Consider the following 25342-nt stretch of genomic DNA (forward strand, 5'->3'; position numbering starts at 1 on the left):
GTGGTACCCTTACAGGCTTTCATCCTTTGGGGTCAGCAACATTTATATCCCGGGCTGATCTTGCAATCCTTCCCAGTGGGTCACATTTAGACGGTTTGGTTCTCCCTTTGAGACTTGCCAGTCCTGGAGCTCCGGCATTTCTGCAGAACTTATTGCCGAGTCAGAGCAGGGGAAGCGAACGATCTGGAGAGCAACAGGAGGGAAAGAAAGTGGGGAAAAACTTCCAGCCGTACGCTTTGAACCCATTTCTGTGTCTTTTCTTGGCAGGTTCCTTAGAAAGAGAGCTTGGACGGCATGCAAAGTTGTGAAATATCTGCAGACAGCACTGATGATCCTCTTAGTAGTGGCCTACGGAAAAAACGACAGCCGCGAATAGTAGTTATCGGTGCTGGGCTCGCAGGCCTCTCGGCGACCAAAACTCTCCTGGAAAAGGGTTTCACGGATGTGACGGTCCTTGAAGCGTCTGACCGAATTGGAGGCAGAGTACAAAGCGTGAAGCTCGGTAAGGACGCAGCCTGTGCTTCTGCTGTTTCGGGCTAGCTTTGCGGGAAGCGTTGACGGATTTGGTCTCGGGTCTGTCCAGACCTGTATTCTGTTTCCAGCCGTGGGGAGCCGGATGAGGAGTACATTAGCAGGACGTGAAGGCTTTCCTCTGTTGCTTGTTCCCAGCTCCAGGTATTCAGAGGTACACTGATCCTGAACTTGGAGGCTTCATTGAACTACCATGGCTAGTAGATATTAATGGGCCTGAACTTCTTCTTGAATGTACATAACCCTTTTTCAAAAATGACCCACCCCCCATAATTAGCTGGAGTTGTGTGCAGTGCAGTCCTAAGCAGAGTTGCGCCTTTCTAGGTTCAGTGACTTCAATGGACCTAGAAGGCGTAACGCTGCTTTGGATTGCACTGCTAACCACAGTTTTGTCCTTTAGATCATCCAACTACCCCACAAGAGCTATCTTGGTCTTGCGTATGTTCAGTTTAATTTCTTAAAACAAAAATTCTGTAACATTCTTGAACATGCAAAAGTCTTTACCGGGGCGGGAGATGGTCTGTGCTTTCGAGGGTTAAAGCAGTTCTTGCTTGAACCAGTTCATTATGCGAATCTGAAATGTCCACCATTTGTAATGTTTGCTTGCACGACACCCGTGCCCCTTCGCGTGTTAATAACAACTGGTCGTTTCATATCTACAGCAGGAGAGGCTCGGATATGATTCCAGCCTATACTTGTCAGGGAAATCATTGCCACTTAGCTTAGGTGAATTTTGAGAAAGATTAGGCAGATTCATGGATCAACAGCTATTACCCATGATAATGTCGTGGGATCTCCATGTACTGAGGCTGTACTCTCATGATCTAATGCTGAGGTCAGATTAGAAGGTGTGCGTGACTCTCTTGTGAGCTTGGCTGGTGCGGATACAAAATGCCTCGTGCTTGCCATGACCTCTTGGGTTTGCAAGCCACACTTTGAATGCTCCAAGTCCTCTGGTGAGGTTGAGGGCCTGAGCGAGGATTTGAGCCGAAAAACCTAACCCTTAGATGCAGGTGGCACTGCTTCGGCTTCACATTTGTGTGCAGGTTTCTGCCTGGGCGCATATCTTGCACATCTGGCCTCTTCTGCCCTTTGCCTTTCTGCAGAAAAAAAAAAAAACAGGAAAAGATGCACAAATCTGGCATCTTCCCCTCTATACAGGCAGGAAATCAACTGGAGGGTGTATGTATGTATTTTAATTGGAAAAAATGTCCTAAGGGAAAGGGTCAAGCACGTACTACAGGCTCGCTGCGGTTGTCTTTGGAGGCCCTCCTTTGGTTGCCCTCACCGTCTGAGGCTAGATGGGTGGCAACCCGAGAAAGGGCCTTCTCGGTCGCGGCACCAACACTTTGGAACTTCCTGCCCAGGGAGATTCGTCCATCTCTATCAGTGTCTTCTGCTAATGGGTGAAGACTTTTTTGTTTCGTTTGGCAGACCTCCAATAACAGTTATTGTCCCTCCTCCCTGATTTGGGTGTCGTTTGTTGATATGTTTTTATTGCATTATTTTATAACGTTAATGTCGTTTTTAATTGTTCTAATGTTTTAACGTTTTACATGCGCTGCCTAGGGCAAGGCAGCATAAAAATGTTTTAAATACACCAAGTAAATAAAGACTTCCCCTGCACCTCCCCCAATTAGTGCTCCATCCCCATTTTTTATTTTTTATTTTTTAAATCAAAAGAATAAAGGAGTGAACATAAAATAAAAGGGATAGCGGGGAAAATAAGGGATTACAATAATGCATCAAAATATTACATCTACTATTCAATTATATAGAAGAAAAAGCATATACACTGGGTGAGAATGTCTTTTATCCCAATTTAACCTCTAACATTCTAAAATGTGATATATTTATATATATTTGTTATACTAAACAAAAATACCTTTAAAAACACATTTTAATATTATCCATATTGAGCTCCTCATAACTTATGCTGTTTTCACATAAGCATAATAAAGCCTCCAATTTAGAAACATTTCTTCTCTAGGTCTTTTGTTTACTAAATGTTTTGCCATGATAGCATATTCTACCAATTTATTCTTCCATTCTCCTGTGTTAAGACCTTCCTCCGATTTCCATTTCATGGCTAGTCCCATTCTGGCAACTGTGACCGCATATCTATACAATTCCGCAGATCCAAAGCAAACTTAATTTTTAACATTGTTTGCATTTCTCTGTGTTGTTGACATTCCCATTTTTTAGCCCGCAAGACTTCTACTAAAGACAGCAAAGTCATCCATCATATATCATTTAATTAGCCCTGGGTGGTTTTATGTGTGGCTTTCAAGCAGCCTACGTGGCCAGACCTACTTCGTTGCAGCTGCAGAACTGCATGCAATGTGTTTTTTCTGCTCGGATCCTGAGAATTTTGTTGGTGTAGAAATGCCTCACCCTGACCTGGGTGGCCCAGGCTAGCCCGATCTCGTCAGATCTTGGAAACTAAGCCCGTGGATGGGAGACCTCCAAGGAAACCCAGGGTTGCTACACAGAGGCAGGCAATGGCAAACTGCCTCTGTTCGTCTATTGCCTAAAACACCCCATGTGTGTGTGTGTAAAGTGCCTTCAAGTCGCAGCCGACTTATGGCGACCCCCTTTTGAGGTTTTTCATGGCAGGAAACTAACAGAGGTGATTTGCCAGTGCCTTCCTCTGCACAGCAACCCTGGTATTCCTTGGTGGTCTCCCATCCAAATACTAACCAGGGCTGAACCTGCTTAGCTTCTCAGATCTGACGAGATCAGGCTAGCCTGAGCCATCCAGGTCAGGGCAGAACACCCCATGGGGGTTTGCTCTAAGTCAGTCACAACTTGACGGCACTTTACACCCTCACCGAAATGGCTCTGATAAATAAAAGAAGCTTGACGCCCCACAATTTGTCTGTTAACCTTTGAGGAGCTATGTTGTCACCCTTCATATGCAAGCTCACACGGCATCATTCCTGTCTCTCCAGGAAGTGCTGTGCTGATTTATTTGTTTAATATGTTTTACCACCTAGCATTTCCTGCACAGCACCTGCAAGGTGTCTTACGATAAAACCATGCCAACTAAAAATGACAAAGTCGACTAAAAATGACAAAGCATGTGATAGGCAGAGTGGGATAGAATTAGGGAAACTGGGCTTCAGAGCCAGCGTGGTGTAGTGGTTAAGAGTGGTGGACTCTAATCTGGTGAACTGGGTTTGATTCCCCACTCCTCCACATGAGTAGTGGACTCTAAACTGGGGAACCAGGTTGATTTCCTCACTCTTCCACATGAGTGGCAGACTGCAATCTGGAGAACTGGGTTTGATTCCCCACTCCTTCACATGCAGCCTGCTGGGTGACCTTGAGCCAGTCACTATTCTCTTCGAACTCTCTCAGCCTCACCTACCTCACAGGGTGTCTGTTATGGGGAGAGGAAGGGAAGGTGATTGTAAGCTGGTTTGTTTCTCCTTAAAAGATAGAGAAAGTTGGCATGTAAAAACCAACTCTTCTTCTACTACTTGGCCACGAAGCTCCCTGGATCGGGACACTCAACCTCGCAGGGTTGTCATGAGAATAACAGGGAGGGAGAAAGACGCACAGAAGCCACTTGAATGCCTCGGAGGAAGAAGCAAGATGAATATGCATTAATTAATAATAATTAAGTGCTGTCAAGTCACAACTGACTTAGGATGACCCCCATAGGGCTTTCAAGGCAAGAGATGACCAGAGGTGGTTTGCCATTGTCTGCCTCTTTGTAGCAACGGTGGACTTCCTTGGTGGTCTCCCATCCAAGTACTAACCAAGACCAACCCCTGCTTAGCTTTAGAGGTCTGACAAGATCGGGCTATTCTGGGCCATCCAGATCAGGGCAAGAATTAAGGGCCATCAAGTTGCAACCAATCTATGGCAACCCCGTAGGGTTTTCAAGGCAAGAGATGAACAGAGGTAGTTTGCCATTGCCTGCCTCTGCATAGTAGCCCTGGATTTCCTTGGTGGTCTCCCGCCCAAGTACTAACAGGCCGACGCTGCTTAGTTTCCAAGATCTGATGAGATCGGGCTAGTCTGGGCTATTCAGGCTGCGGAAAATATATTAAGTGGACACACAAAAAAAATTATAACAATGAGCTTGCTAGCCTGCCCTTGACCGTTCTCTCAACAACTTCCTTTGCTGAGTTGAATAACCTTCCTTGTTGCAATTAGCTGGCTTTTATTTTTGGCTGCATTCTGTCTTATTAACCGGGGTGGGGTGAGGATTGTCTCTCGATCCATCGCCCTCTTCCTCTTTGCCCGGCCCTGACGTCAGGCTCCGCAGCGCAGTCGATAAACACACGGTAGTAAATTAAACCCAAACGTCTCGCGAGCCCTCTCGGGAGGGAAGTCGATGAGAGAGGATGCTCGACAGGTCCGGCATCCGGCCTTTCAGCTGGGGATTGAGAATGCTGTGAGACTTGGCAGCGGCCTTCAGACGGGAAACGGTTCGTGTACTGCTGTGTCAGAAATAACTCCCGGGCAGCATGTGCCGTTGGACAAGAGGGAAACACTTAATAATCCAAACCCTTAGGGGGCCCTTGCTTCGGTCAACACACCTGCAACCCATTTCCTCCTCCTGAACCTATAGATAGTACCTCCGAACACGCACAAGGGTCTTGGAGGGCATGCTTCTAGGCATTTCTCCTGTAGGCTCCGCACCCTTTTTGTGGGATCGGGAGGCTCTCCCTGGCTCCCGCGTTTTGACAGAAGCTATCACTTGTAAATTTCAAGGTGAAAGTCCTTTACTCTTCTGTAGATCATTGTAAAAGACATGTGGCCAAATTGATCTGTGCTAGAGAAAAGTTACACTCATGTTGATGCTTGGAGGACATGTTCTCGGCATGCCCTGGGCCTGTTATCTAAGGGTAATCTCAGGTTCAATCCCAGTTAAAGGGACTAGGCAAGTAGGTGATGCGAAAGACCTCTGCCTGAGACCCTGGAGAGCCGCTGCCGGTCTGAGTAGACAAGACTGACTTTGATGGGCCGAGGGTCTGATTCAGTATAAGGCAGCTTCATGTGTTCAAGCATGTAGCTGCTGCAGTTGGATAGATTTGGTGGGATGGCAAGGGGGGTGGGGAAGGGTGGCACTAAAACAGCATTCCCTCTCCCTGAAACCTTGAAGGGCTGTTAGGTGTAAGCCGTACTGTTGTGTTTAATTGATGCGATTGACCACACTTTCATGTCAAAAGCTTACTCGAGGCTTATCTGCTTTGAGGAATGTTGGCTAATGAGTTGCTAAATATACTTGCGGCCCAGGGGACTTCTAGCCTCCCCAGCCCTTTGTTGAGGCAGAACAGAGCAAACACGTAAGGTCTGTAATTGGTTCATGGAGCCTCTCCAGGGTTTTTAAGGGACCAAAGTCTGAGGTGTTTTCCGCAAGGAGATGAGCTTGTGTGGCTTCCCCATTGCTGCTGCAGCTGCCCATACAGCACAGCAGCAACAGGGCTCCTGCATGGCAGGTTTCCCCGTTTTCCCCCTACCCCAGTCCCTCAGCAGTGGATATTCCCCCCTCCTCTGGGCCACTGCGGTTTTTTCAGTTTTTAAAAAAATCTGCAGTTGAATACCACTATATCTGTGTAACGTTATAACAATATGTGGATCTGGTCCTCTGAATTCCCAGCTTTTTTTTTTTTTTAAAAACAGGTCTCTTATCCCTTTTGTTGTGGAGATATGCCTTTCCCCTTCTATCTTAGCAACAAAAAGGGCTAGAGAAGCATTTTTTAAAAAAAATGAAAGCTGGGAATTCAGAGAACCTGTAACACATGGTATTGTAATGTTATAGCAATAGAAAGATATTCAATTTCCTGTTAAAGACAAATACAAAATCAGTAACCCACTCCAGTGGCAGGGAGCAGAAATGTCTGCTTCAGGGATAGGGTCAGTGAAAATGGCTGCCACGTGGGTGGAAAAATCCAAACTTGCCCCCACGGAAGCTGTCCAGACTTTACTGCAGTCTTTTCCAAAACTTCGCACCAAGCAAATTGGAGAAAAATTGAGGGAACCTCAGGGAGTGTATGAATAGACCATGATGTTGTGTAGGAAGCAGGAAGAACACGCCCCCCCCATTTCCCAGAAACAGTTGAACCCAGGACAGATAACCCCTGTGGAAATGGCCTGAGAGGGTGGTTATCGTTCATCAAATCGTACTGGTCCTGCCGCACAACATCTGTGCAGCCGAGCATCTGTTGTAGGCATTTAACAGACCAGATGTTGCCATCTGCATAGCGAGGCTCTCAGTTGGGCGAATTTTAGAGCAGGGGGCACCCCAGCAGGCCATAGATTCAGGACAGACAAAACAAGTTACTTTTTAATGGGAGGATTTGAGCCCAGAAGCAATTTAGAGACCAACAAGATTTTGGGGGGGAGGGTGTGTGTGTGTGTGTGACAGCTCCATCAGATGCTGTGTCTGACAAAAGGAAGTCTTGACTCTCAAATCTATCTGTTCTGCTGTAGACCGACATGGCTACCCTTGGAAGCTTCTTTAGGCAAAGGGTACTTAACTCATAGCACTGATGGCCGCAGGATTTAGTTTTAGTTGGTTTTGAAAGGGGGTTAGATTACTTCATGGAGGAGAGGGCCATAATTTTTTGGTTTTGTTTTGCAGGCAGCGTTCGTTAGGTATCCCGTTCCCCCGCTACCAAACGTTTCTTTCTTTTCTGTTACGCGCTGAGCCTCTTTTAGTTCTTTAACGACTGCCTCCGTTTCTTTCTTGGGCTGCCCTTCTCCTCCAGGAAACGCGACTTTTGAACTGGGAGCCACGTGGATTCATGGTTCAAATGGGAATCCAGTCTATCATCTAGCAGAAGACAATGGCTTACTCGAAGAGACCACAGATGGCGAACGGAGCATCGGCCGTATCAGCCTCTACTCCAAGAACGGAGTGGCTTATCACCTCACCAACAATGGTCAAAGGATCCCGAAAGATGTGGTTGAAGAATTCAGTGATTTATACAACGAGGTTTGTGATAAAGATGCCAAAAGTGGTTTAGAAGCACTGGCTTTCCTTCCCTTCCCTTAATTCTTTAAAAGCCAAAATGATCAAGGTACTAGAGCACCTGCCCCATGGTAAGGTAAAGGTCCCCTGTGCAAGCACCGGGTCATTCCTGACCCATGGGGTGATGTCACATCCCGACGTTTCCTAGGCAGACTTTGTTTATGGGGTGGTTTGCCAGTGCCTTCCCTAGTCATCTGCCCTATGAGGAGCGGTTAAAACACTTAGGGCTGTTTAGTTTGGAAAGAAGGCTGTTAAGGGGAGATTTGATGGCGGTCTATAAAATTATGCCTGGTATGGAGAGAGGGAACAGGGAGAAGCTTTTCTCCCTCTCTCATAATACTAGATCATGGGGTCATCTGCTGAAGCTGGAAGGTGAGAGCTTCAAAACAGAGAAAAGGAAGTATTCCTTCACACAGCACATAGTTAAATTGTGGAACTCCCTGCCCCAGGATGTGATGACGGCTGCCAACTTGGAAGGCTTTCAGAAGGGAGTGGACATGTTCATGGAGGAGAGGGCTATTCATGACTACTAGTAAACATGGATACTGGTCATGATGCATACCAATTCTCTCTAGTATCAGAGGAGCATGCCTATTTGCTGTGGACCGGGCAGGATAATGCTGCTGCAGTCATCTTATTTGGGGGCTTCCTAGAGGCACCTGGTTGGCCACTGTGTGAACAGACTGCTGGGCTTGATGGGCCTAGGTCTGATCCAGCAGGGCCTGTCTTATGTTCTTAAAGCCTGCTGGCTTTGAATGTAGAAAGCTGCATACCGGAGCGGATCATTGGGTTGCCTAGCCCCGTTTAATCCAGCCGGCTGGTGGCAACTTCGCCAAGGCAGGCAGGGGGGCTTTCCCCAGTGCTGCTATCAGAGCTTGTTTAACTGGAATCCGGTAGCACCTTAGAGACCAACTAGATTTTTGGAGGATGAGCTTTCGAGAGACAAAAGCTCCCTTCGTCAGAGAAAAGTCACATTGGTCTCGAAAGCTCGTACCCCGAAAATTGTGTTGGTTTTCTAAGGTTGATGACTCGAACATGGTTGCTCTACTGCAGACCCAACACTGCTACCCTCTGAAACTGTTTAACTGGAGACAGGGGGGAATTGAACCTGGATTTTTCGGCCTGCGAAGTGGACTGCCTCAGCCATTCTGTTACAGCCTCTTAAGTTCTTCTCTGTTATGCTCAGTGGCCATCACAGCTAGTAAAAGGCAGCAGTTGCTCATTTATTTATTTGCGTGGAAATAATGAGCCTTTGTGCTCTTTGCGTTTTGCTGGGGGCATTTCCTTTTTTTATAGCTGTTCTCAGGGTCAATCAACATGTTAAAATGACAGGAGAGAAAAACCATGAAAGACGTTTTCCTTTTTGGGAAATGCAGTTGGGGGGAAGCTGCTTCTTCAAGGGGGGGGGAAACAAAAAACTAAATAAATACCTGTGAGCACCAATGTTTATATTTTCTGTTGTAAGAGAAACAAGCATCTTGGGTGTGAGTGAATTCTTTCTTTCTTTCTTTTCTTTCTTTCTTTCTTTCTTTCTTTCTTCCTTCTTCCTTCCTTCCTCTTCCTTCCTTCCTCCTTCCTTCCTTCACTTCCTTCCTTCCTTCCTTCCTTCCCTTCCTTCCTTCCTTCTTCTTCTTCCTTCTTTCTTCTTATCATTCTTCTTTTCCTTTCTTTCTTTTCTTTCTATCTTTCTTTCTTTCTTCTTTCTTCTTTCTTTCTTTTCTTCTTTTCTTTCTTTCTTTCGAAGGCTTTAAGAGGGAGTGGACATGATTCATGGTAGGAGATGGCTATTCATGGCTACTAGTCAAAATGGATACTAGTCATAATGCATACAGTACCTATTCTCTCCAGGATCAGAGGAGCATGCCTGTTATAATTAGGTGTTTTGTGAAAGCAGGCAGGATAATGTCGACTGCAGTCGTCTTGCTTGTGGGCTTCCTAGAGGCACCTGGTTGGCCACTATGTGAACAGACGGCTGGAACTTGATGGCCTTGGTCTGATCAGCATGGCCTGCCTTCCTCCTTCCTTCCTTCCTTCCTTTCTTCCTTCCTTTTCCTCCTTCCTTCCTTCCTTCCTTCCTTCCTTCCTTCCTTTCCTTCTTCCTTCCTTCCTTCCTTCCTTCCTTCCTTCCTTCCTTCCTTCCTTCTCCTTCCTTGACGTACATCCAATATTGTCAGATTTTGTAAGACTAAGCAGAGTCTCCCCTGGTTAGTTACTGGGATGGGAGACAACCAAGGAGGTCTAGAGTTGAGGCAGGGCAATGGCAAACCACCTCTGAATGTCTCTTGCCTTGAAAAACTCCATGGGGTCGCCATAAATTGGCTGTGACTTGACAAAAGAAAAGAAGAATCTTTACTCAGAAGTAAGCCTCAATGTAGAGATTTTTGTTTTCACATCAGGTTTGCAGTGTGCTGTCTGTGAAGGGCTATATATGGGGAGTGCTTTGCGAGTGTATTAGTCGGATCCTCTTAGAACATTTCTAACACCAGCTACGGTGCTAGGAATTAGGGTCACTCAAGGGGCTTAGGTTAACACAGCAATGCTTTTTCTTTCACAAAGGGATTCTTCAGCATTAGCCGGATACTTGAGTTTTAAAAATCGGCCTTTTCTTAGCTAGGTTCGAGAAGAAAGCAGCGGGTGCTAAACACAGCCCCAGCTAATTTACCCCGTTGCTAACTGGATTTGAATGCGATTTTGCTTGTCTTGTGAATGCGTGATCCACTTCCAGGCCGCAAGTGGCTTATGAAACTGAGCAGTGTGATGCCAAGGTCCCAGGGAGGGGCTGTGGCTCAGTGGAAGAGCCTCTCCTTTGCATGCAGAACGCCCCAGTTCTATTCCCGGCATTTCCAGGTGAAAGCACCAGGCAGTAGATGATGAGAAAGACCTCAGCCTGAGAGCCGCTGCCCAGTCTGAGTAGTCAATATTGACCTTGATAGACGAGAGTCTGATTCAGCAGAAGGCAGCTTCATGTGTGTTCATTTGAGGCGAGGTCTTTGACAGCTTGTTGTGTTCGCTAGAAGCGGCTGACCCTGGAGAATTGGAGGGCACAGTTGAAATCTCATGGTGGCTTTGTAATGCACTGGAGGCAGAGCCAGCGTGGTGTAGTGTTTAAGAGCAGTGGTTTGGAGCAGTGGACTCTGATCTGGAGAACTGGGTTTGATTCCCCACTCCTCCACATGAGCGGCAGAGGCTAATCTGGTGAACTGGATTTGTTTCCCCACTCCTCCACATGAAGCCAGCTGGGTGACCTTGAGCTAGTCACAACTCTCAGCCCCCACCTACCTCACAGGGTGTCTGTTGTGGGGAGGGGAAGGGAAGGTGATTATAAGCCGGTTTGATTCTTCCTTAAGTGGTGGAGAGAAAGAAGCCAGGCCAGTATCCAGACTGGAGAGAAATGTCTCGTTTGGGAACACTGATCCTTGGTGTGTTTACAATGGGGAGCCATGTTACTCTGTCAATAGCAGTAGAAAAGAGCAAGAGTCTAGTTCTACCTTAAAGACTAACAACATTTCTCGCAGGGTCTGAGCTTTCATGAGCCACAGCTCACTTCTTCAGATGCAGCTAGAATGTGAGTCCATCAATCCTTAAGTAGAGTGGAATTAGACACGCAATGGCAATGTAAATGTCAAAAGCAAGTAAATGACATTAGCAGGCGTGATTGGATTAGGTGTGATATGCAGAGGGGTAGTAGGCATAGGAGACATCAGCATTGGTAATGAGACAGGAATTCCAGATCTCTATTCAATCCAGGAGAATGCATTGTCTTGAGCTTCATGATTAGTTGTAATTCAGCAGTCTTTCTCTCTAATCTCCCTTTGAAAATTCATTGTAAGATAACTGCTACTCTTAAATCAGCAACTGAATGGTATGTTTGTATGGGTTCAGGAACAAAATTGGATCGTGTGACCACGCGGATAAGAACCCCAAAAACTCCCAGGGCAGGAAAATTTCACCTCTCTGCTTATTGGGAAAGGAATATTTTCGGCAGCAGGTTTAGACGGGGGCTTTGAGTTTTAAAAAAAATTAAGGCCTTTTCTCCACTTGTCACGAAGAGAAAACAGCGGGCACTAAACACAGCTCTGGCTAGTTCAGCCACGGCCCAGTCTACCTGTTGGGAAGAGAGGCTAACTTGAAAGTTATAACCCAGAGGGCACAGGGTATTCACTGTATGACTTCCAAGGAGGACAGCTGCCTCCATGGAAAATCCCCTTCGAGAGTTTGAATCTAAACTCCATTTGAGGCTACAATGTGCAGGCCTTGGATCTGGTGTGCGGATCAAGGCCCTGTCTTTTTTTTTAAGATTCCCCTCGCACTTCTGAAGTGGTCTAAACATGAGTAATCTCAGGGGGCAGCTCGATACAGTCAGACACCAGATAAGTGAGATTCTCTGATGTCACGAGGACAGCAGAGAATCCCATATGCGAAATCCTTTGAAGGTTTAAGAAAATGCTGCCATATAAGCATTTATCAGCAGTGGTGGTACGATTAGATTAGTCTGAGATCCCCCTCTCAGATCTTCGGTGTATCCCAGGCAAATGGTTCATAGACCAAGGCCCCGAAACAGGCAGGTTATGCAAAGGTTTAACTGTTTACATGGGGCTTAGTTCTCATTGATAAGGCAAGACCTCTATCTGGGATGTAACTCTTCAAATTGCTGGTGGGGCTCATGTGCATAAATGCTCTTTCACATTGACTTCCACCATCCAGCGTGGTGTATGTGGTTAAGAGTGGTGATTTGGAGAGGTGGAGTCTGATCTGGAGAACCGGGGTTTGAGTCCCCTGCTCCTCCACATGAGCGGTGGAGTCTAATCTGGTGAACTAGATTTGTTTCCCCGCTCCTACACAGGAAGGCACCTAGTTGGCCACTGTGTGAGCAGACTGCTGGACTTGATGGGCCTTGGTCTGATCCAGCAGGGCTTTTCTTATGTTCTTATGAAGCCAGCTGGGTGACCACGGCTAGTCACAGCTCTCTAGAGCTCTCTCAGCCCCACCTACCTCACAGGGTGCCTGTTGTGGGGAGGGAAAGGAAGGTGATTGTAAGCCGGTTTGATTCTTTCTTAAGTGGTAGAGAAAGTCAGCATATAAAAACCAACTTTTCCTTCTTCTTCTTCATCCTGTAGAAAATTAGCTTGGCGAGGAGAAACCCTGTCTAGAACTCGTGTCTGCCTGATGTAGGAATTTTTTTTTTTGTAAGAAGGATCAAATTTTTGCACTTCCACCTCAAGGAGATTCATCTGTGTCTCTCTATCATTGTCTTCAGCCACAAGTGAAAACTTGGTTTTATTTTGTTTGGCTACCCTCAGTAACTGTTGCTGGCCCTCCTCCCTTGTTGCGTTGTTACATTGTGTTGGGCAGATCTGTCCTCCATTCTGTGGCTCTTTTAGGAACTTCCTCCTTTTTTTGGTATCACAACAGGTCTATAACCTGACTCAGGAGTTCTTCCAAAGTGGTAAACCAGTCAATGCCGAGAGCAAAGAACAGCGTGGGCGTCTTCACGCGAGATGTCGTGCGCAAGCGCATCAAAGCCGATCCGGACGAATCGGAGGCGATCAAGAGGCTAAAGCTGGCCATGATCCAACAGTACCTTAAGGTAAGATAACGACACTTGTGATTGAATTCATGCACATGAGTTCTGTTATGCGCTATTTTACCAATCCGTTCGTTCAGTGGCTCTCAAAAGTATGGATCGGGACCCAAAAGGGGGCCGCAAACTCCGAGGGAGCTGAGAGAGGAGGCTTGATGGAAAATTTGGGTTTGCCTCTTCCTAATGTATGAAATGGCTTTCAGACACGTCCTGACGCTCACTAATGCTTTGTATTTATAAATACTAAAAAAAATAAAATTTGAAATTGTTCAACTGATGTGAGATTCTTGTGCTTTATGTTGGAGGGGGATGAAATAACATGGAGCTAGTTTGTGAGTGGATCCCCAAAAATCTAGAAATGGGTCTGTTACCCCCAAGGCAGCCCTGGGTCGGGGAGTAGGGTTGCCAGCTCCGGGTTGGGAACACCTGGAGATTTTGGGGGTGGAGCCTGAGGAGGGCGGGGTTTGCTGAGGGAGGGACTTCAATGAGGTATATTATCATAGATTCTACCTTCCAAAGTGGCCATTTTTCTCCAGGTGAACTGATCTTTGTCGCCTGGAGATCAGTTGTAATAGTGGGAGATCTCCAGCTACCACCTGGTGGTTGGCAACCCTAGTTGGTAGACATTATTTTGAGATTCCTCCCATGACTTCTCAGACCTGGCAATGTCTGCAGATTGCAAGAGAGACTCCATGTTTGGTATTAAAGCTGATAAATTAAGATCGGGTTACAGGCAATTGAAAAGCGGACTTTGGCTTTATGAGAACTCATCACAACCTAAACAAAGCTAGGGTGATCATCCACTTTCTGGCCTTCGTTAGCGTATTTTAATCAGGTCTGCAACCCATGAGATGCAATCATCATGCCTTCCCCATTGCCTCACTGAATTCCCATCTTGCTGTTCTTCCCCATGACTTTTTTGGACCATTCAGAATCTGCCAATAAGAGCAAAGGCTCTGATTCTTCCCCAACGGGATCACAATTCTTAGAACTTCTCTAGTCAACAAACATCCCAAGTTTTCCCCAATCACAGGCAGAATACAGAATACCAAATAGCCAAGTAAAATAGTAGAAAGATGGCCCTTCTGGCATGGGGCTAATTGGGTTCAGTTCTCCATCCCAGACTGGAAGGACAAGGCTTAGTGTCATAAAGGTTCAATCTGATCCCCAAGTTTTCTCCTGCTCCACTGAAATCCTAGGACAGAGACCCTCTCCTTTCACCCGGATCTCTCTCCGCTTGCTTTACAGAATGTCTCCAACCACACTGCGGTTGTTTATGCATGGGTTCTTTCGCTCACGCTCGCCCCCTGTCTGTCTCGGTTGTTCCTTGGAGTTATGCATGAGTTTTCCCTCCATTACAGATGACCTCGCTGCCAGCCCTCACAATGTCCAGGTCTTCCTATTCCTCTGTTAACCCGACTCTTCCATTTTCCCTGGTCAAAGCCCGGGTGAAATCCCCATGCATAAGGCAAAGCGTGGGGCATGCAAGCTTGGTTTTGCTCACAGCCAATTACAAAGCAGCTTGTCCAGAGGCGGGGGACTGAAATAATGTCTGTTTCCTCAGAGCTCTTTCTGAGCAGAAGAAAGGCTTTTTAAAACCGAGGTTTGGATTTCTCCCTCCCCCCTTCCTTTCAGATTGCTCCGGGTTTTTGTTGTTGTTCTTAAAATACTTTTTTATGTGGCAATTGGGTTTCGGGGGGGAATTTTCTCTCACCGTAAGCACTGCCAAGTAAGCCAATTACAAAGCAGCGCTTAAAGGGGCGGGGACTTGATTTGAGTTTGGAGACTGCTGGTGCAGAGATTCCCAATGGGAAAGTGTGGGTCCAGCCAGCAATGAACCTCCCATGCATAAACTACCTGCGACTTCTGGATCAGGCAACCTACGGAGCCTCCCACTCTGCTTCTGTCGTCCACTTGCCCTACCTTCCCGATCAAGCCTTCTTGCTCCTCAAATTTATTCATCCCCTTTCCCCCCCTCAAGGGCCACAGAGAGAAAAGCTTTAGCCCTCACCTTCTCACCTCCCCCTCCCCTCCCCTCGGAGGACACTCTAAGCTCACAACAACACCAAGGTGGGGTCTGATTCTGGACGAGCCCGACAGAGGACACGTCTGGTATAACTGGAACGACTTCCGCTAGGAATCTTCTGATTGGCTTGTTGCTTGTTTTCCTGGATATTTGTCTGATTTTATAGGCTGTTTCAATAGTTTCAGAGAGCAGATGTGTTGGTCTGCAGTAGAACAGCTAGACTTGAGAGCCAGCGTGGTGTGGTGGTTAAGAGCGGTGGTTTGGAGTGGCGGACTCTGATCTGGAGAAGCGGGTTTGATTCCCCACTCCTCCACATGAGTGGCGGAGGCTAATCTGGTGAAATGGATTTGTTCCCCTGCTCCTACACACGAAGCCAGCTGGGGGACCTTGGGCTACTCACACTCTCTCAGCCTCACCTACCTCACATGGTGTCTGTAAGCGGGTTTGATTCTTCCTTAAGTGGTAGAGAAAGTCGGCATATAAAAACCAACTCTTCTCCTTTTCCTCCTCCTCCTCCTCCTCCTCCTCCTCCTCTCTCCACCTCAGAGACCACTAATATTTTTGAAGTATGAGCTTTTGAGAGTCAAAGTATCTTACTAAGGGAAATTTGACTCTTGAAAGCTCATACCCCAAAAATGTTGGTCTCGAAGATGCTACTGGACTCGAATCTAGCTATGGGCCATCTAGTTACTTGTAGATCAGTTAAAAAACCCATTTAGTATTTTACATTGCTCTTTCAATCTACCTTCATTTTCCTGTTTTCTTTCTGTTATTTTCTTATGTTCAGTAAAGATTAAAAACTTAAGTACCGTCTCCCTCACTGGCTGCTATTCCCAAACCCTACCCTGAAGCATTTGTTACCCAAGTTTGTGCATGTCCCAATGAACCAAAGATTCCTTTACCCGGGAATCTGGAGGTGCACTTGAGAAAGAATGAGGGGCCATTGCTCAGTGGCAGAGCCTCTGCTTGGCATGCAGAAGGTCCCAGGTTCAATCCCCAGCAACTTCATTTAAAAGAAGAAGAGTTGGTTTTTGATATGCCGACTTCCTCTACCTTTTAAAAGGAGAATCAAACTGGTATAGAATCTCCTTCCCTTCCCACAACAGACACCTTGTGAGGTAGGTGGGGCTAAGAGAGTTCGGAGAGAACTGTGACTGGCCAAGGTCACCCAGCAGGCTTCATGTGGAAGAGTGGGGAAACAAAATCCAGTTCACCAGATTAGCATCCACCGCTCATGTGGAGGAGTGGGGAATCAAATCCGGTTCTCCAGATTAGAGTCCGCATCTCTTAACCACTATGCCACGCTGGATCAGGTAGTAGGTGATGTGAAAGACCTCTACCTGAGAACCCTGGAGAGCCGCTGCCAGTCTGAATAGACAATACTGACCTTGGTGGACGCAAGGGTCTGATTCAGAAGTAAGCGGTTTATTTATGTGCTCCAGGTAACATGTCCTGCTTCAAAAAACGGAGAGCCCGCAGCATTATATATATATTTTTGCCTACTCAGGCTTCACTTATCTCACATGTGAAACTGTTTAGTGCATTTTTGTCCCACCCTTCATCCAAGAAACACGGGAACGATGTATGTGGTCCTGCCCTCCTACGTTTTATCCTCACTACCCCCCTGTGAGGTAGGTTAGGCTGAGATACTGTGACTGTCCTACCCAGCAAGTTTCACAGCAGAACGGGAATCTGGTCTTCCCAGTTCTGGTTTGACACTAGAACATACTGGCTTTCCATAAACTGGCTCACCTGGTGTTGTCTATTCTGATTAGTATCAGCAGCTGTCTAATCTGCTCCCAGGACTGAGAATGGCAGAAACTGAACCCGGGACATAGATCATGGAAAGCAGATGCTCTGCTATTCAGTTGCAACTGTTCTGGTCACCACACCTAAAAAAGAATGTTGCAGAGCTTGAGAAGGTGCAGAAAAGAGCAACCAAAATGGTCAGGGGACTAGAGCAACTGTCCTATGAGGAACGGTTAAAACGTGTAGGTCTGTTTAGTTTGGAAAGAAGGCGGTTAAGGAGAGACATGATAGAGGTCTATAAAATTATGCCTGGTATGGAGAGAGTGGACAGGGAGAAGCTTTTCTCCCTCTCTTATAATACCAGAACACGGGGTCATCTGCTGAAGCTGGAGGGGGAGAGATTCCAAACAGATAAAAGGAAGTATTTCTTCACACAATGCATAGTTAAATTGTGGAACTCCCTGCCCCAGGATGTGGGGATGGCTGCCAACTTGGAAGGCTTTAAGAGGGGAGTGGACATGTTCATGGAGGAGAGGGCTATTCATGGCTACTGGTAAAAATGGATACTCGTCATGATGCATACCTATTCTTTCCAGGATCAGAGGAGCATGCCTATTATATTAGGCACTGTGGAACACAGGCAGGATGCTGCTGTAGTCACATACACACACCTTTATTGGCATAATTACAATGCTTTAGACAGAGGAGCCTGCCCATTATATAAGTTGCTGTGGAACGCAGGCAGGATAATGCTGCTGCAGTCGTCTTGCTTGTGGGCTTCCTAGGGGCAACTGGTTGGCCACTGTGTGAGCAGACTGCTGGACTTGATGGACCTTGGTCTGATCCAGCAGAGCTTTTCTTGTGTTCTAACTCCCCCCCACCAACCATGATCAAAACCATTGTTAGTTTCAGTTGAAATCAGAATACTGCTCCCTTATTCCACCATCTTTCTTTTCCCCTTGCAAAAATGCAGTCCAAATATTTGGTGTCCCCAGCAGCCTGATAGCCCAGCCTAGCCCAATCTCATCAAAGCTTGGAGGATAAGCAGGGTTGGCCCTGGTCAGTACTTGGACGGGAGACCACCAAGGAAGACCCGGAATGCTATGCAGATGAAGGCAATGGAAAATCACCTCGTCTCGTCTCTTGTCTTGAAAACCTCATGGTCCTGAGGTTGCCATGAGTTGGATGCAGCTTGATGGCACACATTTGGTTTCCTACATGGTCTACCCTTCAGGCTGTATTCAACCATGCCCTTACCTGCATGGTTGTCTGCTGACCTGACTACAGGCTTTCATTCCAGAAGAAAAAGGTGTGTTGATGATATTTTCTAGGGGGAAAATGGTGATGGATCAGATAACGCCCTGCAGTTCCTATACTGCTTGTGGCTCTTGTTATACACAGAAGCCAGAATATGCTATACCAAGGGTGTCAAACATAATGCCTGAGGGCCAGATCCGGCCCCTTGAGAGCTCTTACCTGGCTTGCGAGCCATCCATGGCAGCCACCCCCCACACCCTCAATCTGGCGAGGCATGGCCCAGCCCGACCAAGATAAATGTCATATCCGGCCCTCATCACAATTGAGTTCGACACCCCTGCTCTAGTGCATACAAGTTCTGTTTAGCCATCATTAGCCATTACGGCATCTATGAATTTGTTTACCGCGTCTTCTGGTACTGAGTTCCACAAGTTGTTTACATCATTACTGACCACAGGAGAACAAACCCCCCCCCCCCCATGTTAACGCTGTTCTCTGTCTGCTTTCCCGTAGGTGGAAAGTTGTGAGAGCAGCTCCCACAGCATGGATGAGGTCTCTCTCAGCGAATTCGGGGAGTGGACCGAAATCCCGGGGGCCCATCACATCATCCCGTATGGCTTCATGAAGATCGTGGAGATCCTGTCCCATTCCATCCCAGACTCGGTCATCCAGCTGAACAAGCCGGTCAAGTGCATCCGCTGGAACCAGTCCATCAGCAAGGAGATAGAACACGTGGCTGACCACAACAGCGACCACATGGAGGAGGATGCGGGCTACCACGTCTTTGTGGAGTGCGAGGATTGCGAGTTTATCCCGGCCGACCACGTCATCGTGACCGTGTCCCTGGGGGTCCTGAAAAAGCGCCACGAAAGCATGTTCCAGCCCCACCTGCCCGAAGAGAAGGTGATGGCCATCCAGAAGCTGGGCATCAGCACCACAGACAAGATCTTCCTGGAGTTCGAAGAGCCCTTCTGGAGCCCCGAGTGCAACAGCATCCAGTTCGTCTGGGAAGACGAAGCCGAGAGCGAGAGCCTTACCTATCCGGAGGAGCTGTGGTACAAGAAGATCTGCAGCTTCGACGTCCTCTACCCGCCCGAGCGCTACGGCCACGTCCTCAGCGGCTGGATTTGTGGGGAGGAGGCCCTGATCATGGAGAAGTATGATGATGAAACTGTGGCAGAGACCTGCACTGAGATGCTGCGTAAATTTACAGGTCTGTGATATTTTTGCTCTCCCCTTTCTGGTGATGTAGGTTTCAAGCTGCCCAAGGGATGTCTCCCTCGCTACCTCCAGATGACATAGTAGTAAATGGAGGAATGTGGCTTACTAAAGCTCATACCCTGCCAGAAATTTTGTTCATCTTTAAGGTGCTACTGGACTTTTTCCTACTTATTCCAAATCAGACCATGGGTCCATAAAAGTAGGCATTGTCTATGCAGACTGGCAGTGGATCTCCAGGGCCTCAGATGGAGGTCCTTCACATCACCTACTACATAGTCCTTAACTACAGATCCCAGGGATTGAAACTGGGCCCCTCTGCACGCAAAGCAGAGGCTGGAACACCAAGCCATGACCCCTCCTGCTCCTGGGACTCTGGTTTCACACGCAGATTAGCATAGTGGATTTACTGGGATTTTTTTTGGTCATGGCCCTCTGGAGTTGAGCCAGTGCATGCACCACTGGCCACCATGACTCTTTGTAAAGCTGATTAAAGTTGTGTCCTGTTGAAACAATCCCATGCCTTGTATTACCGGCTGTTGTTGGTTTAAGCCTCTGTGTTTGGACGCCGGGGCTTTGCGGGGGATCCGGCGGCTTCCAAGTTCATAGGAGCGCGATAGCAACTCATGCGGCCTGCTTTCCCTGGGAGTGATTTTGACCACACTGAAAATCCCAGCCTTCTTTTGATCTTCTGGTTACTGGCGCTTGACAATATTGTTCAAAGCCTTCAGAGTTTAGGTCAACAGGTGGCTGTGAAGGCTTTTGAACTGGGGCTGCATTGCTGAATTATAACATTGCTGAGGGGGGTGGGGAACAGGGGTCGACAGATGGGGTTTGCCAGTGCTGACCATGCATCCCATGTCTAGAATCCACCTTTTATGATACAAAGCGAGTTTCAGAGGGTAACCGTATTGGTCTGCAGTAGAATAACTTAATTCAAGTCCAGTAGCACCTTAAGAGACCAACAAGAATCCGACTCGTATCTGACGAAAGGAGCTTTGACTCTCGAAAGCTTATACCCTGATAATCTTGTTTGATCCCCCACTCTTCCACATGAGTGGCAGAATTTAATCTGGAGAACCAAGTTGGTTTCCCCGCTTCTACACATGAAGCCAGCTGGGTGACCTTGGGCCAGTCACAGTTCTCTCCGAACTCTCTCAGCCCCACCTACCTCACAAGGTGTGGGGAGAGGAAGGGAAGGTGATTGTAAGCCGGTTTGATTTCTCCTTAAAAGGTAGAGAAAATCGGCATATAAAAAACCAACTCTTCTTCTTATTGTCTTCTAGTCCCTATCATAGGTATGTAAGTTAGCCCAGTATGATCACCTCCATATTGCAAGTGGGGGAAGCTGAGAGCGATCTTAGAATGTTTGTGGCGGAGGAAAGATTTGAACCAGCACCCTCTTGGATCCCAGCTCGTTCTCACAGCCGCCGCACTACAACCGCTCCTAGAAGCTTGTGGGTTTAGAGCAGGCTCCGGCAATTCAGATCCTAAAAGTCTGCTGGCATCTTAAAAGACTCAGAATATTAAGGGGTCACTGGACTTTTGTTTTATTTTGCTATGTGACAGACTACCATGAAATTCACGAAATCCAAGTCGGATGCTTGAACTGCTATACCACTCCAGCTCTCCATGTGGATGTGGCATGTGGTGTCTCTCCACTCATGTGCTTCAGTGGCAGGAATGTGCAGTGCTGGCGTAGAGAGTCCCCACACGATCGGTGGGATCCATGCTTTGAGCATCCTTATGCGTTACCCCCTCCTCATCCCATGGGTGGAGATGCCGGCACAATGACACACTTCCCAGCCACTTACAGGTGGTCAGTAATATGTTTGAAGAAGAAGAAGAGGAGGAGGAGGAGGTGGTGGTGGTAGTTTTTATATGCCGACTTTCTCTACCATTTAAGGAAGAATCAAACCGACTTACAATCACCTTCCCTTCCCCTCCCCACAACAGACACCCTGTGAGGTAGGTGGGGCTGAGAGAGCTGTGACTAGCCCAAGGTCACCCAGCTGACTTCATGTGTAGGAGTGGGGAAACAAATCCAGTTCACCAGATTAGACTCCACCGCTTATGTGGAGGAGTGGGGAATCAAACCACTCCAAATCACAGCTCTTAACCACTACACCATGCTAGATAGTGGAAGTCAATGTGAAAGAGCATTTATGCACATGAGCCCCACCAGCAGTTTGAAGAGTTACATCCCAGATAGAGGTCTTGCCTTATCAATGAGAACTAAGCCCCATGTAAACAGTTAAACCTTTGTATAATCCGACAGAGTTTTCCTGCCTGTTTCGGGGCCTTGGTCTATGAACCATTTGCCTGGGATACACCGAAGATCAGAGTCCACCACTCCAAATCGCCGCTCTTAACCACTACACCATGCTGCATCTTAAATTCAGTACACAGGTGAACATGTGGTTTTCCAGGCTGGAGGAGGCCTTCGATTTGCTGTAGCTCCACACCCCTACCCTAAAACATCGAAAAACGGGGTTAGCAAGCAAGTAATGTTTGGCCAGTTTCTTAGTGCTGGGACGCAGGTCGTGATCTGTTTTGGTAGTCATTGTTCTCCATGATAAAACACCTATTTCGGTAGCTGGATTTCTGGGCACTTACTTTGGCATGATTTGTGGCTTGTCAGTCCCTTTCATTCTTTTGGTTGTTTTTTGGTTTAGGGAATCCCGACATTCCAAAACCTCGGCGGATCCTCCGGTCCTCATGGGGCAGCAATCCGTATTTCCGTGGCTCGTATTCCTACACTCAAGTTGGGTCGAGTGGAGTGGACGTGGAGAAACTGGCCAAGCCACTGCCTTATACTGAGAGCTCCAAGACAGCTGTAAGTAGCTTCTGGACCGGAACCCGAACCAGGAATGCTGAGAATGTCAGGGATGTTCTAAGCTGATCCTGCACTGAGCAGGGGGTTGGACTAGATGGTCTGTATCGCCCCTTCCAACTCTATGATTCTATGACCTGCCGTGGGTTTCCAGGCAGTGACTGAACACATGAATACATGAAACTGCCTTGTACTGAATCAGACTCTTGGTCCATCAAAGTCAGTATTGTCTACTCAGACCGGCAGCTGCTCTCCAGGGTCTCAGGCTGAGGTCTTTCCCATCGCTTACTACCTGGTTCTTTTAACTGGAGATGCTGGGGATCGAACCCTGGACCTTCTGCATGCAAAGCAGAGGCTCTTCCACTGAGCTACTGAATCAGACTCTTGGTCCATCAAAGTCAGTATTGTCTACTCAGACCGGCAGCTGCTCTCCAGGGTCTCAGGCTGAGGTCTTTCCCATCGCTTACTACCTGGTTCTTTTAACTGGAGATGCTGGGGATCGAACCCTGGACCTTCTGCATGCAAAGCAGAGGCTCTTCCACTGAGCTACAGCCCCTCACATGAAGCTGCCTTCTACTGAATCAGACTCTTGGTCCATCAAAGTCGGTCTTGTCTGCTCAGACTGGCAGCAGCTATCCAGGGTCTCAGGCTCAGATCTTTCCCATCACCTACCGCCTGGCCCTTTTAACTGGAGATGCCGGGGATCGAACCTGGGACCTTCTGCATGCAAAGCAGAGGCTCTTCCACTGAGCCACAGCCCCTCTGGGCTCGCTAAGATCCAGCCCCAAAACTAATTAAAACAAATGATGTAACTTTTTTGGCTCCGCAGACCCCCATGGGGTCCATGGCGGGCCCCCATGGTGACTCTGAGGTCCCCAAGGTGACCCCATGGCCCCTGGAATTGTATCACCCCTAGTGAATGATCTTGGCAGTCCTGACAAAAACAATTTCTATCCATTTTGTTCCCTGCCTTTTCTTCAAATACTCAGAGTAATAGACATGGTTCTATCCCACCAGGCTTATTCTGGCATAGAGGAGGACTGAGGAGGTCCTGTGTGTACAGAGCTCTCCGTGTGTGCTTGCAAACGTTCTGGCCTTTCCTTCCCTTGGCAGGTGATCAATCGGATATTTTTTATCTTTCTGAAGTGCTTTTTGATATATTACAGCATCTCTTTCTTCTCTCCCCACCACCCTTTCTCTCCCTCTGCCCGGATCTTCAGCCTATGCAGGTGATGTTTTCGGGTGAGGCCACCCACAGGAAGTACTATTCCACTACACATGGTGCTTTGCTTTCTGGCCAGAGAGAGGCGGCTCACCTTGCCGAAATGTACCAAGACCTCTTACAAGGCAGGAACTGACGGGCCGGGCCGGAAGTTTCAGAAGAACCACTAACTCGTGATTCCTTTTACAGCTGTGTGTTAAAATAATTCCTTTTACAGCTGTGTGTTAAAATAATTCTTCCCCCCCCCCCACCCCTTTCTTTTTCTAATGGCTAAGAATAGAATTTTTTTTATCTTTTTATATTAAAAAAGTCTTATCTATTTTAACCTGTAGTTGACTGATTGTAGCTTATTTTCTCGTACTGTATTGTTAACAGGGAAAGGTGCTCTTTCTGGTCTGGGTGAAACCTGTTCTTTTATTTTCTGTCTGTGTAATTTGATTTCCGATTGCACTTCCACTTCTTTTTGGAGGCGATCTGTCCTCCCGCCCCCCCCCCCCCATATTGTAAGTGCCTTCTATACTTCAATAAATGTTGTCATAACCACACAGTTTGAGCATATGCTTTGGAACATGCTAGTTTTGGATGGAGCATTTGGCCATGAGCGCCAAGTGGCAGAATACCATGCAGTGGTCCCAGAAGGCATGTATTTTATTTATTTGTCTGTTTGTTCAGAAAATTTCTATACCCCCTCTCCAGGGAACTTGCCAAAGGCGGTTTACAAAATAAAATATCAAATGTATGGAAACCCAGCATTCAAAACCACGTGCAGAGCGGAAAACCAACATAAAACACAGATTAGTTTAAAATGGGTTTTAAGCATTTCTCAAACTGAAAACAGGATATAAAATTATGTTTTTTTTAAAAACCTTAATTAACACATGATCACCTGAAGCTGCCTTATACTGAATCAGACCCTCGGTCCATCAAAGTCAGTATTGGGGGTTACCGCACTTTGTATTCCCAGCGATGTATTAAGAGTTTGAAAATGTTATAAAAAAACATCGCTTTAAAGGGGTTTTTGGATACCATGGCTTATAAATGGTTGGAAGACGTCTTCACAGCTAAAGGGGTCAAACAAAGTGTGAACAGTATTTTTTATAATGTTTTCAAACTCAATACAACGGTGGGAATACATAGAAAGTGCGAACAGTATTTTTATAACATTTTCAAACTCTTAATACATTGCTGGGAATACAAGTGCGGTAACCCGTATTGTCTACTCAGACCGGCAGTGGCTCTCCAGGGTCTCAGGCAGAGGTCTTTCGCATCACCTGCTTGCCTAGTCCCTTTAACTGGAGATGCCGGGGATTGAACCTGGGACCTTCTGCATGCCAAGCAGGTGCTCTGCCACTGAGCCAGAGTATGAGGTAGAGATCTTTCACATCACCTACTGCCTGGTCCTTTTAACTGGAGATGCCAGGGATTGAACCTGGGACCTGCATGCCAAGCAGATGCTCTACCACTGAGCCAGGGTATGAGGTAGAGATCTTTCACATCACCTACTGCCTGGTCCTTTTAACTGGAGATGCCAGGGATTGAACCTGAGGCAACACAATCCAAATCGTAATTTGGACTTGTCATGGATTTACACAGTGAAAAGCCGTTCAGTGGTTTGGACTGACAAAGAAAAGAATCGTCTTGGCTCTTTAAGAACAGTAAGCAAAGTCGGAATGGAACTGGATATGAAGAGCTAAGTTAGAGTTGATATTTGTAGGTTTGGGGTTTATGGTTAGATAAGTTACTAGCACCAGTTGTGAATGTATTTTGTATGTTGGATTTTTGTGAAATGTTAAAAGATGGAGATTTATAGCTGATTAAAGTATTGTTCTTTTAGAAATATTTACCTTTGATTAGAGCCATAGTTGCTGTTTGTTTTTGATGTGTGTGTGTGTGTTAAGTGCCGTCAAGTCGCTTCCAACTCATGGCGACCCTATGAA

The 25342-nt window shown here is 47.0% G+C and overlaps 1 protein-coding gene across 1 annotated transcript; it reads left to right on the forward strand.

The window, feature by feature from the left end:
• The first annotated feature begins 270 nt into the window (after positions 1-270).
• Positions 271-23611, forward strand: SMOX (spermine oxidase). Its single transcript, XM_056855706.1, is given in 7 exon segments — positions 271-502; positions 7257-7483; positions 12932-12988; positions 12990-13106; positions 18646-19345; positions 22026-22186; positions 23404-23611. Coding segments are annotated over 7 exon segments (1608 nt in total). The 5' UTR covers positions 271-294; the 3' UTR covers positions 23542-23611.
• The last annotated feature ends 1731 nt before the right edge of the window (positions 23612-25342 follow it).

Source organism: Euleptes europaea, chromosome 9, assembly GCF_029931775.1.
Source record: "Euleptes europaea isolate rEulEur1 chromosome 9, rEulEur1.hap1, whole genome shotgun sequence".
NCBI lineage: Eukaryota > Metazoa > Chordata > Lepidosauria > Squamata > Sphaerodactylidae > Euleptes > Euleptes europaea.